The sequence below is a fragment of the Leucoraja erinacea genome, chromosome 41, assembly GCF_028641065.1.
Source record: "Leucoraja erinacea ecotype New England chromosome 41, Leri_hhj_1, whole genome shotgun sequence".
Taxonomy (NCBI): Eukaryota; Metazoa; Chordata; class Chondrichthyes; order Rajiformes; family Rajidae; genus Leucoraja; species Leucoraja erinaceus.
Genome location: NC_073417.1, coordinates 1,716,037 through 1,728,932, shown reverse-complemented (window position 1 = coordinate 1,728,932; position 12,896 = coordinate 1,716,037). Strand labels below are relative to the sequence as shown.

At 48.5% G+C, this 12,896-nt stretch overlaps 1 protein-coding gene across 1 annotated transcript in view; it reads right to left on the bottom strand.

The window, feature by feature from the left end:
- LOC129714803 (teneurin-3-like) overlaps nt 1–12,896 on the bottom strand; it is a 282,436-nt gene that overhangs the window by 91,849 nt on the left and 177,691 nt on the right. The window contains 1 exon segment of the mRNA XM_055664649.1: nt 449–665. Coding sequence (XP_055520624.1) covers nt 449–665 — 217 coding nt within the window.

Here is a 12,896-nt window from a genome sequence, read left to right as displayed (position 1 = left end):
TCGGCTTGTACTCGCTAGAATTTAGAAGATTGAGGGGGGATCTTATAGAAACTTACAAAATTCTTAAGGGGTTGGACAGGCTAGATGCAGGAAGATTGTTCCCCATGTTGGGGAAGTCCAGAACAAGGGGTCACACAGTTTAAGGATAAGGGGGAAATCTTTTAGGACCGAGATGAGGAAAACATTTTTCACACGGAGAGTGGTGAATCTGTGGAATTCTCTGCCACAGAAGGTAGTTGAGGCCACAGTTCATTGGCTATATTTAAGAGGGAGTTAGATGTGGCCCTTGTGGCTAAGGGGATCAGGGGGTATGGAGAGAAGGCAGGTATGGGATACTGAGTTGGATGATCAGCCATGATCATATTGAATGGCGGTGCTGGCTCGAAGGGCCGAATGGCCTCTACTCCTGCACCTATTGCCTGTTGAGCTCAGCGTGTGAGGGACTGACCTGCTGTTGAAAGGGTTTTCCCCCGGCAGGATGTGACTGCTGTCGGGCTCAATGAGAAACTTGATGCGGTCGTGGAAGGACCTGGCGGCTTGCTGGGGCGGTTGCTGCTGGCTCTGGCCGATGATGTCCAGCGGGTCGGGCGAGCCTCGGCAGTAGGGCTGGTTCTGGCAGGCGTTGTGCAAGCAGCAGTCTGGGTCCATGCAGTCGACCAGTCCATCTGCGGAGCAAGAGGAGAAAACACGTCACCACTTCTCACAGACTGCGAAGCAGCGTAAGGTGGCGCAGCGGGTAGAGCTGCTGCCTGACAGCGCCAGAGGCCACGGCTCGATCCTGAGTACACTTAAGAATAAGGAGAAAGCCATTTAGAACGGAGACGACAAATTGGACACGCTAGAGGCAGGAAACATGAAACATACTGAGAGAATGGAGCAGCTGGGCTTGTACACTCTGGCGTTTGGAAGGATGAGAGGGAATCTCATTGAAACATATAAGATTGTTAAGAAGGTACACAAAAATGCTGAAGAAACTCAGTGGGTGCACCAGCATCTAAAGTTTGTTAAGAGTCTGGACATGCTAGAGGCAGAAAACATGTTCCCGATGTTGGGGGAGTCCAGAACCAGGGGCCACAGTTTAAGAATAAGGGGTAAGCCATTTAGAACAGAGACGAGGAAACACTTTATCTCACAGAGAATTGTGAGTCTGTGGAATTCTCTGCCTCAGAGGGCGATGGAGGCCGGTTCTCTGGATGCTTTCAAGAGAGAGCTGGAAAGTGCTCTTAAAGATTTTCACACAGAGAGTGTTTTTTTCACACAGAGAGTGGTGAATCTCTGGAACTCTCTGCCACAGAGGGTAGTTGAGGCCAGTTCATTGGCTATATTTAAGAGGGAGTTAGATGTGGCCCTTGTGGCTAAGGGGATCAGGGGTATGGAGAGAAGGCAGGTACGGGATACTGAGTTGGATGATCAGCCATGATCATATTGAATGGCGGTGCAGGCTCGAAGGGCCGAATGGCCTACTCCTGCACCTAATTTCTATGTTTCTATGTTTCTAAGATAGCGGAGTCAGGGGATATGGGGAGCAGGCAGGAGCGGGTCTGGCAGCATCTCTGGAGAAAAGGTCTGAAGTAGGGTCTCAACCAGAAATGTCACATATTCCTTTTCTCCAGAGATGCTGCCTGACCAGTTGAGTTACTCCAGGATTGAATGGCGGTGCTGGCTCGAAGGGCCGAATGGCCCACTCCGGCACCGATTGTCTATTGTCTATCCTGAGATGCTGCCCGTCCCGCTGAGTTGCTCCAGGTTTTTGTGTCTATCTTGGGTACAAACCAGAATCTGCAGTCCCTTCCTACACAAACCGTGCCATTCGACGTTGCATGTGCTTGTCCGTCTGCGGAATAATGACAGGGCCCAGCGTCGAGAGAGTTAAGAGCTCATTTTTCCAGTATTGCATCCCACACAAATCTTTCCCTCAGGAAATATCGAAGGCAAATAAAGGAAGAGGCTCCCACCGATTCACTCATTCATCTTTGTTAAGTTTATTTATATGTAGAGCGAGCGCACTTCTGGAGCAGAAGCTGCGGGTCGTAAAACTGCAAGAGATTGGCACACACGGAACTAATCAGTTGGAAATGCACACTTGCAGCCTCCTTGGAAAACATCAATCACAGGCAGGAATCTGATTTCCAGTCGCTGAGAAGGAGCTGATGTTCTCCGCGGTCGTTGTCAAACCTCGTGCACAAGTGAGTGACGGATGACTGCGGGATTGTTATTCCCCCCCCTCCCGATTCGCGACATTATCCGTCATTATTCGGCGCACTTTGCACAGCCTGTGACTTGGAAGCACAGATATTTCGTTCGGACGAAAAATGCTGGAGAAACTCAGGCGAGAAACTCCAGCATGAAATTCTGGGGGAGCCCAGAACCAGGGGCTGCAGTTTAAGAATACGGGGTAAGCCATTTAGAACGGAGATGAGGAAACACTTTTTCTCACAGAGTTGTGAGTCTGTGGAATTCTCTGCCTCTGAGGGTGGTGGAGGCATGTTCTCTGGATACTTTCAACTGAGAGCTAGATAGGGCTCTTAAAGATAGCGGAGTCAGGGGATATGGGGAGAAGGCAGGAACGGGGTACTGATTGGGGATGATCAGCCATGATCACATTGAATGGCGGTGCTGGCTCGAAGGGCCGAATGGCCTACTCCTGCACCTGTTGTCTATTGTCTATTGACTACACCGTGACGCCCAGCATTTTGTGTCCATCTTTGCAAACACCACCAGCGAACATCTCAAAGGCAGGAATGTGCTGTTACATCACCAGATGCAGCAAGCGTGGCCTGTAACCTTGAAATCCACCAGCCTGTCCCAAAAGGGACTACATTCGGGACATGGCTGGTTGATTCCTTGTTCAATGTCACCAGCGGCCCCAGAAGTGGGAGGCTGGCGGAGATGTTGAACTCAATCGGACTAGACAGGAAGGAGCAGACCGGCACTGACTAGTTTGCAGTCACAGTGTGTTGACATGAGTCCCGTGTAGAAGGAATGGCAGACGCTGTATTACACCGAAGATACACACAGAGTGCTGGAGTAACTCAGCGGGTCAGGCAGCATCTGTGAAGAACATGGATAGGTGACGTTTCACAGAGTGCTGGAGTAACTCAGCGGGTCAGGCAGCATCTGTGGAGAACATGGATAGGTGACGTTTCAGAGTGCTGGAGTAACTCAGCGGGTCAGGCAGCATCTGTGGAGAACATGGATAGGTGACGTTTCACAGAGTGCTGGAGTAACTCAGCGGGTCAGGCAGCATCTCTGGAGGGAAGGAACACCTGACGTTTCGGGTCGAAACCTGTCTTCAGACTGAGAATCGGGGAGAGGGAGATGCAGAGATATGGAAGGGTAAGGCGTGAAAACGAGAGAACAAAGGGGAAGAAATATCATGGAAAATGTGGAAGAGATTATTGTTAGCTCGGGGCAAGGTGACAACCAGCTGCACAACCAACAAAATTTAATCAGGAGGACAGTCAAACTAGTCGGAGAACTAGGATGGGGGAGGAATGGAGAGAGAGGGAGAGCAAGGGTTACTTGAAGTTAGAATCAATATTCATACCGCTGGGGTGTAAGCTGCCCAAGCAGAATATGAGGTGCTGCTCCTCCAATTTGGGCTAGGTCTCGCTTTCAACGAATTTCAATCTGAAGAAGGGTCTCGTCCCGAAACGTCACCCATTCCTTCTCTCCACAGGTGCTGCCTCACCCGCTGAGTTACTCCAGGAATTTTGTGGCTATCGTTGATACCCAGTGCATCAGGATGCATAGGCATGTAGAGCCACATCTCGTGTGCTATATTTTTTCATGTAACTGAAATATATATTTTCCCAATCGTTGTGAAGCTTAAAGGGCGGCACAGTGGCTTGAGCGGTTTTGTTGTCTACTCATGTAAAACTGCATCTGCAGGCCGAAAGGGCCTGGTCCATCGCTGCATCTGTAAACTACACTAAACTAAACTAATCTCGCTGTTCAGAAAAGTCGAGTCCTTCATCACAGCCGAACATCAGAGGCTGCAGATGTTTACCTTGATCAGAAACCATCTATGTTTGACTCCTGTGGATATTTGTCAGTCTGATGCAATGTAAAAGGTAAATAATTGATGAACCTTGTTCCCATGTGGAACTTCAGAGAGATCGTGAAGCTCGGACTAGGGTCGACAGACTGAGAGATGGCGGGGATGGGAGGGTCTTGATAGCGGGGGGTTTGGATCACCCACACAATGTTACGCAACTACTCTGTGGCTCCAAGCCCTATGTTTATTCTCAGATCTCAGATGCAGTAGCAAATGACATTTTGTCAAAGTCTAAGAAAGAACTACAGATGCTGGAAAATCGAAGGTAGACAAAAATGCTGGAGAAACTCAGCGGGTGAGGCAGCATCCATGGAGCGAAGGAATAGGTGATGTTTTGGGTTGAGACCCTTCTTCAGATGTCTGCTCCACACTTCACAAGTGATTACGTTTCGGAAAGTCCCCGATCAGCTAGCACAGTGTACATGTGCTCCCCGATTTACCATGCAATATTTCGACTTTACGATCGGCAAATGCAGCGATTACATCTGGCGATTGGTCGAGGAGCAGCTGTAGTGATACAGTGTGGAAACAGGCCCTTCAGCCCAACATGCCCACACCGGCCAACATGTCCCATCTACACTAGTCCCACCTGCCTGCATGGCGATAATCTCTGCTTCAACTACCTCATTTCATTTGGGACAGGCAGCATCTCTGGAGAGAAGGAATGGGTGACGTTTCTGGTCGAGACCCTATAATGGGCCTCTCCCACATAGGCGACTCTTTAGGCAACTGCCAGGGACTAGCTTTAATGGAATTTACTTACAACACCTGGCGACAACCTACTACAACCTGCGTCAGCAAAAGATTGTCACCACAGTTGCGAAAATTTTTCAACATGTTGAAACTTTTGTGGCAGTCGCCTGTAGTCGACAAAAAATAGCCTAAGTGGGACAGGGCCATTAGAGTTGCTGCCACACAGCGCCGGAGACACGGGTTTCATCCTGACTACGGGGGCTGTCTGTACGGAGTTTGTTCGTCCTCCCCGTGATCGCGTGGGTTTTCTCTGACATCTTCGGTTTCCCCCGCACACTCCAAAGACGTGCAGGTTTGTAGGCTAATTGGCTTGGCGTAAATTGTAAATTGTCCCTAGTGTGTGTAGGATAATGTTAGTGTGCGGGGATCGTTGGTCGGTGCGGACTCGGTGAGCCAAGTGAGGGAGGAAACTGAAGATCATGGAGAAAACCCCACGCAGGTCACGGGGAGAACGTACAAACTCCGTACAGACAGCACCCGTAGTTGGGATTGAACCCGGGTCTCCGGCGCTGTGAGGCAGCAACTCTACCGCTGGGTCACCCACTATGTTGGTCGGCATAGGCAATTAGGTCGAAGGTCCACTCTCCACGCTGCATGACCCTGTGAGTCCAATCTAATAAGCTTCGGAAAAGGGTTCACTGAGGTGATGGGGACTCAGTTACAGCGAAACAGGACTGACTTCAACCCATTTACACCGAACATATGAATTGCTAAACAGGATATTAATTGCAAAAACAGGAAGGCAGATCACTATCTAAATGGCGTGAAGTTGGGAAAAGGGGAAGTACAACGGGATCTAGGGGTCCTTGTACACCAGTCTATGAAAGTAAGCATGCAGGTACAGCAGGCAGTGAAGAAAGCGAATGGCATGTTGGCCTTTATAACAAGAGGAATCGAGTATAGGAGCAAAGAGGTCCTTCTGCAGTTGTACAGAGCCCTAGTGAGACCACACCTGGAGTATTGTGTGCAGTTTTGGTCCCCTAATTTGAGGAAGGACATTCTTGCTATTGAGGGAGTGCAGCGTAGGTTAATTCCCGGGATGGCGGGACTGTCATATGCTAAGAGAATGGAGCAGCTGGGCCTGTACACTCTGGAGTTTAGAAGGATGAGAGGGGATCTCATTGAAACATATAAGATTGCTAAGGGCTTGGACACGCTAGAGGCAGGAAAGATGTTCCCGATGTTGGGGGAGTCCAGAACCAGGGGCCACAGTTTAAGAATAAGGAGTAAGCCATTTAGAATGGAGACGAGGAAACACTTTTTCTCACAGATAGTGGTGAGTCTGTGGAATTCTCTGCCTCAGAGGGCGGTGGAGGCAGGTTCTCTGGATGCTTTCAAGAGAGAGTTAGATAGGGCTGTTAAAAACAAAGGAGTCAGGGGATATGGGGAGAAGGCAGGAACGGGGGGTACTGATTGGGGATGATCAGCCATGATCACATTGAATGGCGGTGCTGGCTCAAAGGGCCAAATGGCCTCCTCCTGCACCTATTGTCTATTATCATGAGAGGAATAGATCGGGTAGATGCACAGAGTCTCTTGCCCAGGGTAGGGGAATCAATAGGACCAGAGGACATAGGTTCAAGGTGAATGGAAAAAGATTTAATAGGAATCCGAGGGGTAAACTTTTCACGCAAAGGGTGGTGGGTGTATGGAACGAGCTGCCGGAGGAGGTAGTTGAGGCTGGGACTATCCCAACATTTAAGAAACAGTTAGACTGGTACATGGATAGGACAGGTTTGGAGGGATATGGACCAAATGCAGGCAGGTGGGACTAATTTAGATGGGATATGTTGGCTGGTGTTGGCAAGTTGGGCTGAAGGGCCTGTTTCCACGCTGTAAAGGGCCTGTCCCACTTGGCGATTTTTTCGGCGACGGCCGGCATCATTGACTGACGTATCAGGTGACCGAAATATACTCGGCGTGATGACGTTTTGACGCACGGTGTTATTTCAAGTGTCGCAATATTTTTTTTTCGCCATTGGATTTTGAAATGTTCAAAATTTTTTGGCGACACTGATATCGCCGAAAAAAATCACCAAGTGTGACAGACCCGTATCACTCTATGACTAAAATCGAATTTATAAGCTTAGGATAAGGGATGTTTCAGGAGCTTGAAATCTGGAACATCCAGGTTCTGGAACAGTCTCGTCCCCACAGCCATCAAACCCACCATGAAACAAGCTCTGAATAATAATTCACTATTACTACTATTGCACCATATCTGTTTATTTATTGTGTGTATATATATATGGTCTCTGCTATATAGATACACTGAATTTTTATCTGTTCAAGAAGGAACTGCAGCAGATGCTGGAAAATCAAAGGTAGACAAAAATGCTGGTGAAACTCAGCGGGTAAGGCAGCATCTATGGAGCGAAGCATAGATGCTGCCTCACCCGCTGAGTTTCTCCAGCATTTTTGTCTACCTTCTGAACTTTTATCTCCTGTTCTGTATTATGTTTACATATTGTGTTGTGCTGCAGCAAGCAAGAATTTCGTTGTCTTATCTGGGACACAGGATAATAAAACACTCTTGACTCTTGACTTCATTGAGGTGATGTGGACTCAGCTGCAGCAAAACAGGATGGACATAGAAACATAGAAAATAGGTGCAGGAGGAGGAGGCCATTCAGCCCTTCGAGCCAGCACCGCCATTCATTGGGATCATGGCTGATCGTCCCCAATCAATAACCCGTGCCTGCCTTCTCCCCATATCCCTTGATTTCACAAGCCCCTAGAGCTCTATCTAACGTTCAAGAAGGAACTGCAGATGCTGAATATCGAAGGTAGACAAAAATGCTGGAGAAACTCAGCGGGTGCGGCAGCATCTATGGAGCGAAGGAAATAGGCAACGTTTCGGGCCGAAACCCTTCTTCAGACTCTCTAACTCTCTTAAATCCATCCAGTGACTTGGCCCCCACTGCCCTCTGTGGCAGGGAATTCCACAAATTCACAACTCTCTGGGTGAAAAAGTTTTTTCTCACTTCAGTCTTAAAAGTCCTCCCCTTTATTCTAAGACTGTGGCCCCTGGTTCTGGACTCGCCCAACATTGGGAACATTTTTCCTGCATCCCGCTTGTCCAGTCCTTTTATAATTTAAAAACGTTTCTATAAGATCCCCCTCATCCTTCTAAACTCCAGTGCATACAAGCCTAGTCTTTTCAATCTTTCCTCATATGACAGTCCCGCCATCCCCATTCCGATCAATAATTTAAGCCCACTTTCGCCTGAGGTTAACAGTGGCATGAATCGCTACACTCCAAGTTACTCCAAGACCCGCTGCTAAAGGTGTGGATTGAGAGTTTGTAACGGTAAACAAACCTCAACCTATCTCTTTGTTAAAGAGCCCATGTTAGTGACATATTTAGCAGCCAGCACCATTACATGTGGGCAGTAGTGATGAATGATAATTATGCCGGCTGGTTGTGAAGAGCTCAATTAACATGCAGTACATATATCATTCCCCGCATCGCCATTACAGGCAATGGATTGGGAAGTCCGGATCGCCAAGCCGACGGACAAGCTGTTCATCTGCTTCTCATTAGTGCAACACCATTAACCTACTTTGCGAGGCATTGGATTTGGATCTGCGGAGTCAGATTGCTGTTCCGCTCAATTTGAAAGGGAACGCTTGCCGGCCTCTCCAACGGGAAGCTGGCTTACTCGACTTAAACGGAGTGCAAGCCAGGGACTTGCTCGCGCCTGCACAGAAGTGGGAGAAACACCTGCGATTGAGTTAAGGGCCTGTCCCACTTGGGCGCCACGAGACGATTTTGTACATCCCAAAATCCTGTGGCGCCGTGCGCGACCGCGTGTCACTACCTACGTTACCACGCACCATGCGCGCGTCACGTGCGCATCACGAAGCGCGCACCATGGGTCGTGATGCATAAATGATGTAGCGTAAATGACACGCAAATGACGCCTGAGTGGGTCAGGCCCTTTGCTGACAGTCGCCCCAGTGTATGTGGAGGAAGGAACGGCACTAAAGATAGCAGACGCGAAACGCTGGAGTAACTCAGTGGGTCGATCAGGCAGTGTATCTGGAGAGAAGGAATATAGGTGGCGTTTCGAGTCGAGACCCTTCTCTCAGTTTGAATCAGGGTCTCGGCCTGAAACGTCATCCATTCCTTCACTCCAGAAATGCTGCCTGTCCTGCTGAGTAACTCCAGCATTTTGTGTCTACCTGGGGTGTACATTTGTTTTAATTTAGAGATACAGCACGGCAACAGGCCCTTCAGCCCCTCTAGTCCGTGCCAACCAGAAATCACCCCGCACACTACAACTATCCTATCCACTAGGGACAATTTACAATTTCTCCCAAGCCATTTAGCCTACAAACCTGAAGATAGGCACAAAATGCTGGAGTAACTCAACGGGACAGGCAGCATCTCTGGAGAGAAGGAATGGGTGAGATTCCGACTCGGAACGTTAGTTTGAAGACGGGACTCGACCCGGAAACGTCACCCGTTGCTTCTCTCCAGCATTGTGTGTCTATCGGCGGTGTAAAGCGAGAGAGTACAGAGGAGATTTACTAGAATGTTGCCTGGGTTTCAGCAACTAAGTTACAGAGAAAGGTTGAACAAGTTAGGGCTTTATTCTTTGGAGTGCAGAAGGTTAAGGGGGGCTTGATAGAGGTCTTTAAAATTATGAGAGGGATAGACAGAGTTGACGTGGATAAGCTTTTCCCACTGAGAGTAGGGAAGATTCAAACAAGGGGACATGACTTGAGAATTAAGGGACAGAAGTTTAGGGGTAACATGAGGGGGAACTTCTTTACTCAGAGAGTGGTGGCTGTGTGGAATGAGCTTCCAGTGAAGGTGGTGGAGGCAGGTTCGTTTTTTTCATTTAAAAATAAATTGGATAGTTATATGGACGGGAAAGGTATGGAGGGTTATGGTCTGAGCGCAGGTAGATCGGACTAGGGGATAATACGTGTTCGGCACGGACTAGAAGGGTCGAGATGGCCTGTTCAGCCATGATCATATTGAATGGCGGTGCAGGCTCGAAGGGCCGAATGGCCTACTCCTGCACCTAATTTCTATGTTTCTATGTTTCCGTGCTGTAATTGTTATATGGTTATATGGTTAAAGCAGCATCTGCAGTTCCTTCTCAGCCTACAAACCTGCACGTCTTTGGAGTGTGGGGAAGAAACCGGAGCACCCGGAGAAAACCTACGCAGGTCACGGGGAGAACGTACAGACAGCACCCGTAGTCGGGTTGGAACCCGGGTCTCCGGCGCTGTGAGGCGCCAACTCTATTGCTGCGCCATCGCTCCGCCCCTAATGTTCGAGTCGCCTGATAGCCACTGGGAAGAAACGGTCTCCGAATCTGCACGCTATACTCCAAATAATAATAAGAATAATAATGGGTGTTTTGAAACACTGTTGTTCCTTCAGATCCATTTGCTGCTTTTTAATCCTTATTTGCCCCCGACTCCTACATTTTTTCCTCCACTTTGCAGTACGCATTAAATTTCATTTTGCTGCGGGTTTTCAAAGCAACGCGAAACCTTCCACTTCTCCGAGCTTCCCTTTCAAAGTGCCGAGCGCGGTACATCAGTCCCGTTAATCACTTCACCAGCGCATTGTGTTTAATGAAATTCTCCCGGCCAGGAGCGAACTTCTGATTGATGTGGCAACACACTTGAAGTTCTGTTTTCTCCCTTCTTCCATTTGCGAAGGCTTCATCCGGGCGCGAGTCATCGTCTCGGCGCAGATTTGACGACGAATTGATTGCTTAAAGAAGAAGACGGTAAAACAGCAAAGGCTATATATAGATTAGCACCATCTTGGAGCCAATTTACCGCAGCCTCTGTACCTGCTTTGTTTCCGCAAGGCCGTCAGAGAAAGTCGGAATAATATCCTCGCTAAAGGAATGCTAAGGACGTCATGAATAATACAATTTGTTTCACTGCTGGTGACACTAATATTCCTTTGTTTTTATAACCTCCAAAGCTGTTCCAACCGCCTGCAACGGGGAACGCAAAATAAATTGGCTGTTAAGGGGGAAATAGTGGGTGCTTGTTACATGAGCGATATCAAGGGTTTGGAAGATGCGCTAAGCTGAATGCCTGAGGGATCATGTCGAGATCACCACTGTTTTAATTTAGCAACAGGAGGAGTGGAGGCAGGCGTGGGTGATTTGGCCACCAAAGAGGCCTACAGCATGGAAACAAGCCCTTTGGCCCAACTTGCCTACGCCAACCTGCCCCATCTAGGCCAGTCCCATTAGCCCGCTTCATTCTAAACTTTTCCCATCCACGTAACTATCCAAGTGCCTTTTAAGCGTTGCTGTTGTACCAGCCTCAACTACCTTCTCTGGCAGCTCGTTCCATACACCCACCACCCTCTGAATGAAAATGATACCCCTCAGATTCATATTAAATCTTTCCCCTCCCACCTAAATGTATGTCCTCTGCTTCTCCATTTCCCTACGCTGCATCAAAGAACTCTGTTTCTAGTTTTTAGTTTCAGAGATACAGCACGGAAACAGGCCTTTCGGCCCACCGAGTCCATGCCCACCAGCCATCCCCGCTCACTAGCACTATCCTACACACACTAAGAACACAGAAAGTGGTGAGTCTGTGGAATTTTCTGCCTCAGAGGGCGGTGGAGGCCGGTTCTCTGGACACTTTCAAGAGAGAGCTAGATAAGGTTCTTAAAGATAGCGGAGTCAGGGGATATGGAGAGAAGGCAGGAACGGGGTACTGATTGGGGAACATCAGCAATGATCATATTGAATGGCGGTGTTGGCTCGAAGGGCCGAATGGCCTACTCCTGCACCTAATTTCCATGTTTCTATGTTTCTATGATCACATTGGATTGCGGTGCAGGCTCGAAGGGCCAAATGGCCTACTCCTGCACCTATTGTCTATTGACAATTTTTTAAAACATTTACACCAAGCCAATTAACCGACAACCCTTCATGTCTTTGGAGCGTGGGAGGAACTCAACGGGACAGGCAGCATCTCTGGAGAGAAGGAATGGATGAGATTCCGGCTCGGAACGTTAGTTTGAAGACGGGACTCACCCTGGAAATGTCGCCCGTTGCTTCTCTCCAGCATTGTGTGTCTATCGTCGGTGTAAAGCAGCATCTGCAGTTCCTTCTTAGCCTACAAATCTTGACGTCTTTGGAGTGTGGGAGGAAACCGAAGATCTCGGAGAAAACCCACGCAGGTCACGGGGAGAACGTACAGACTCCGTACAGACAGTGCCCGTAGGCGGGATGGAACCCGGGTCTCTGGCGCTGTGAGGCGGCAACTCTACCGCTGCGCCACACTTGGAAGAGGTTCCTCAAACAAAGTGCTAATGTATTTCAAGGCAGCAAAATTTGTCAATTAACTTCCCGGATAAGATAAGCTTTTGATAATTGCAACAGAAATGCTGATTCATATATGTTCACGAAAAATGGTGGATCTCTTCCGAGTTTTCCTGAACTCAATCCCCGGAAAATGATCTCAATCACTGTAATGCGAAGGAATTAGACTTGTGTTATTACCTTTCTGTTCTCCGCATCAGTACAGTCGATGTTATAATTCCCTTGCTGCCTGCTTTGTGGACTGGCTTCCCACACAAATAGTCCCAGGTGGAGCACCTTGTTTAAAGTAAGGCACTTGACTGCAACATTAATTTAGAAGCCGCTAAAACACAAATACAATCTGCACTCCAATACAATCCAAGCGTGTCAGCAGCCTCGAAATCCCAATTATTAAAGTGGGATTCTGAAATAGCTGCTTGAGTATATCTTTTCCTCCTTTCCTAGTTAGATTTGTCGTACCCCGAAGCTATTTGTATGAAATCGTCTTTGCATAGAATCATAGTTACACAGTGTGGAAACAGGCCCTTCAGCCCAAATTGCCCACACCGACCGACGTGTCCTAGCTACACTAGTCCCGCCTGCCCATATCCCTACAAACCTGTCCTATCCATGTACCTGTCTTATATTGATTATATTCGTGATGGCACGGTGGTGCAGTGGTAGAGTTGCTGCCTCACAGCACCAGGGGACCCGGGTTCGATCCTGACCACGGGTGCTTGTCTGTACGTTCTCCCGGTGACCTGCGTGGGTTTGCTCCAGGATCTCCA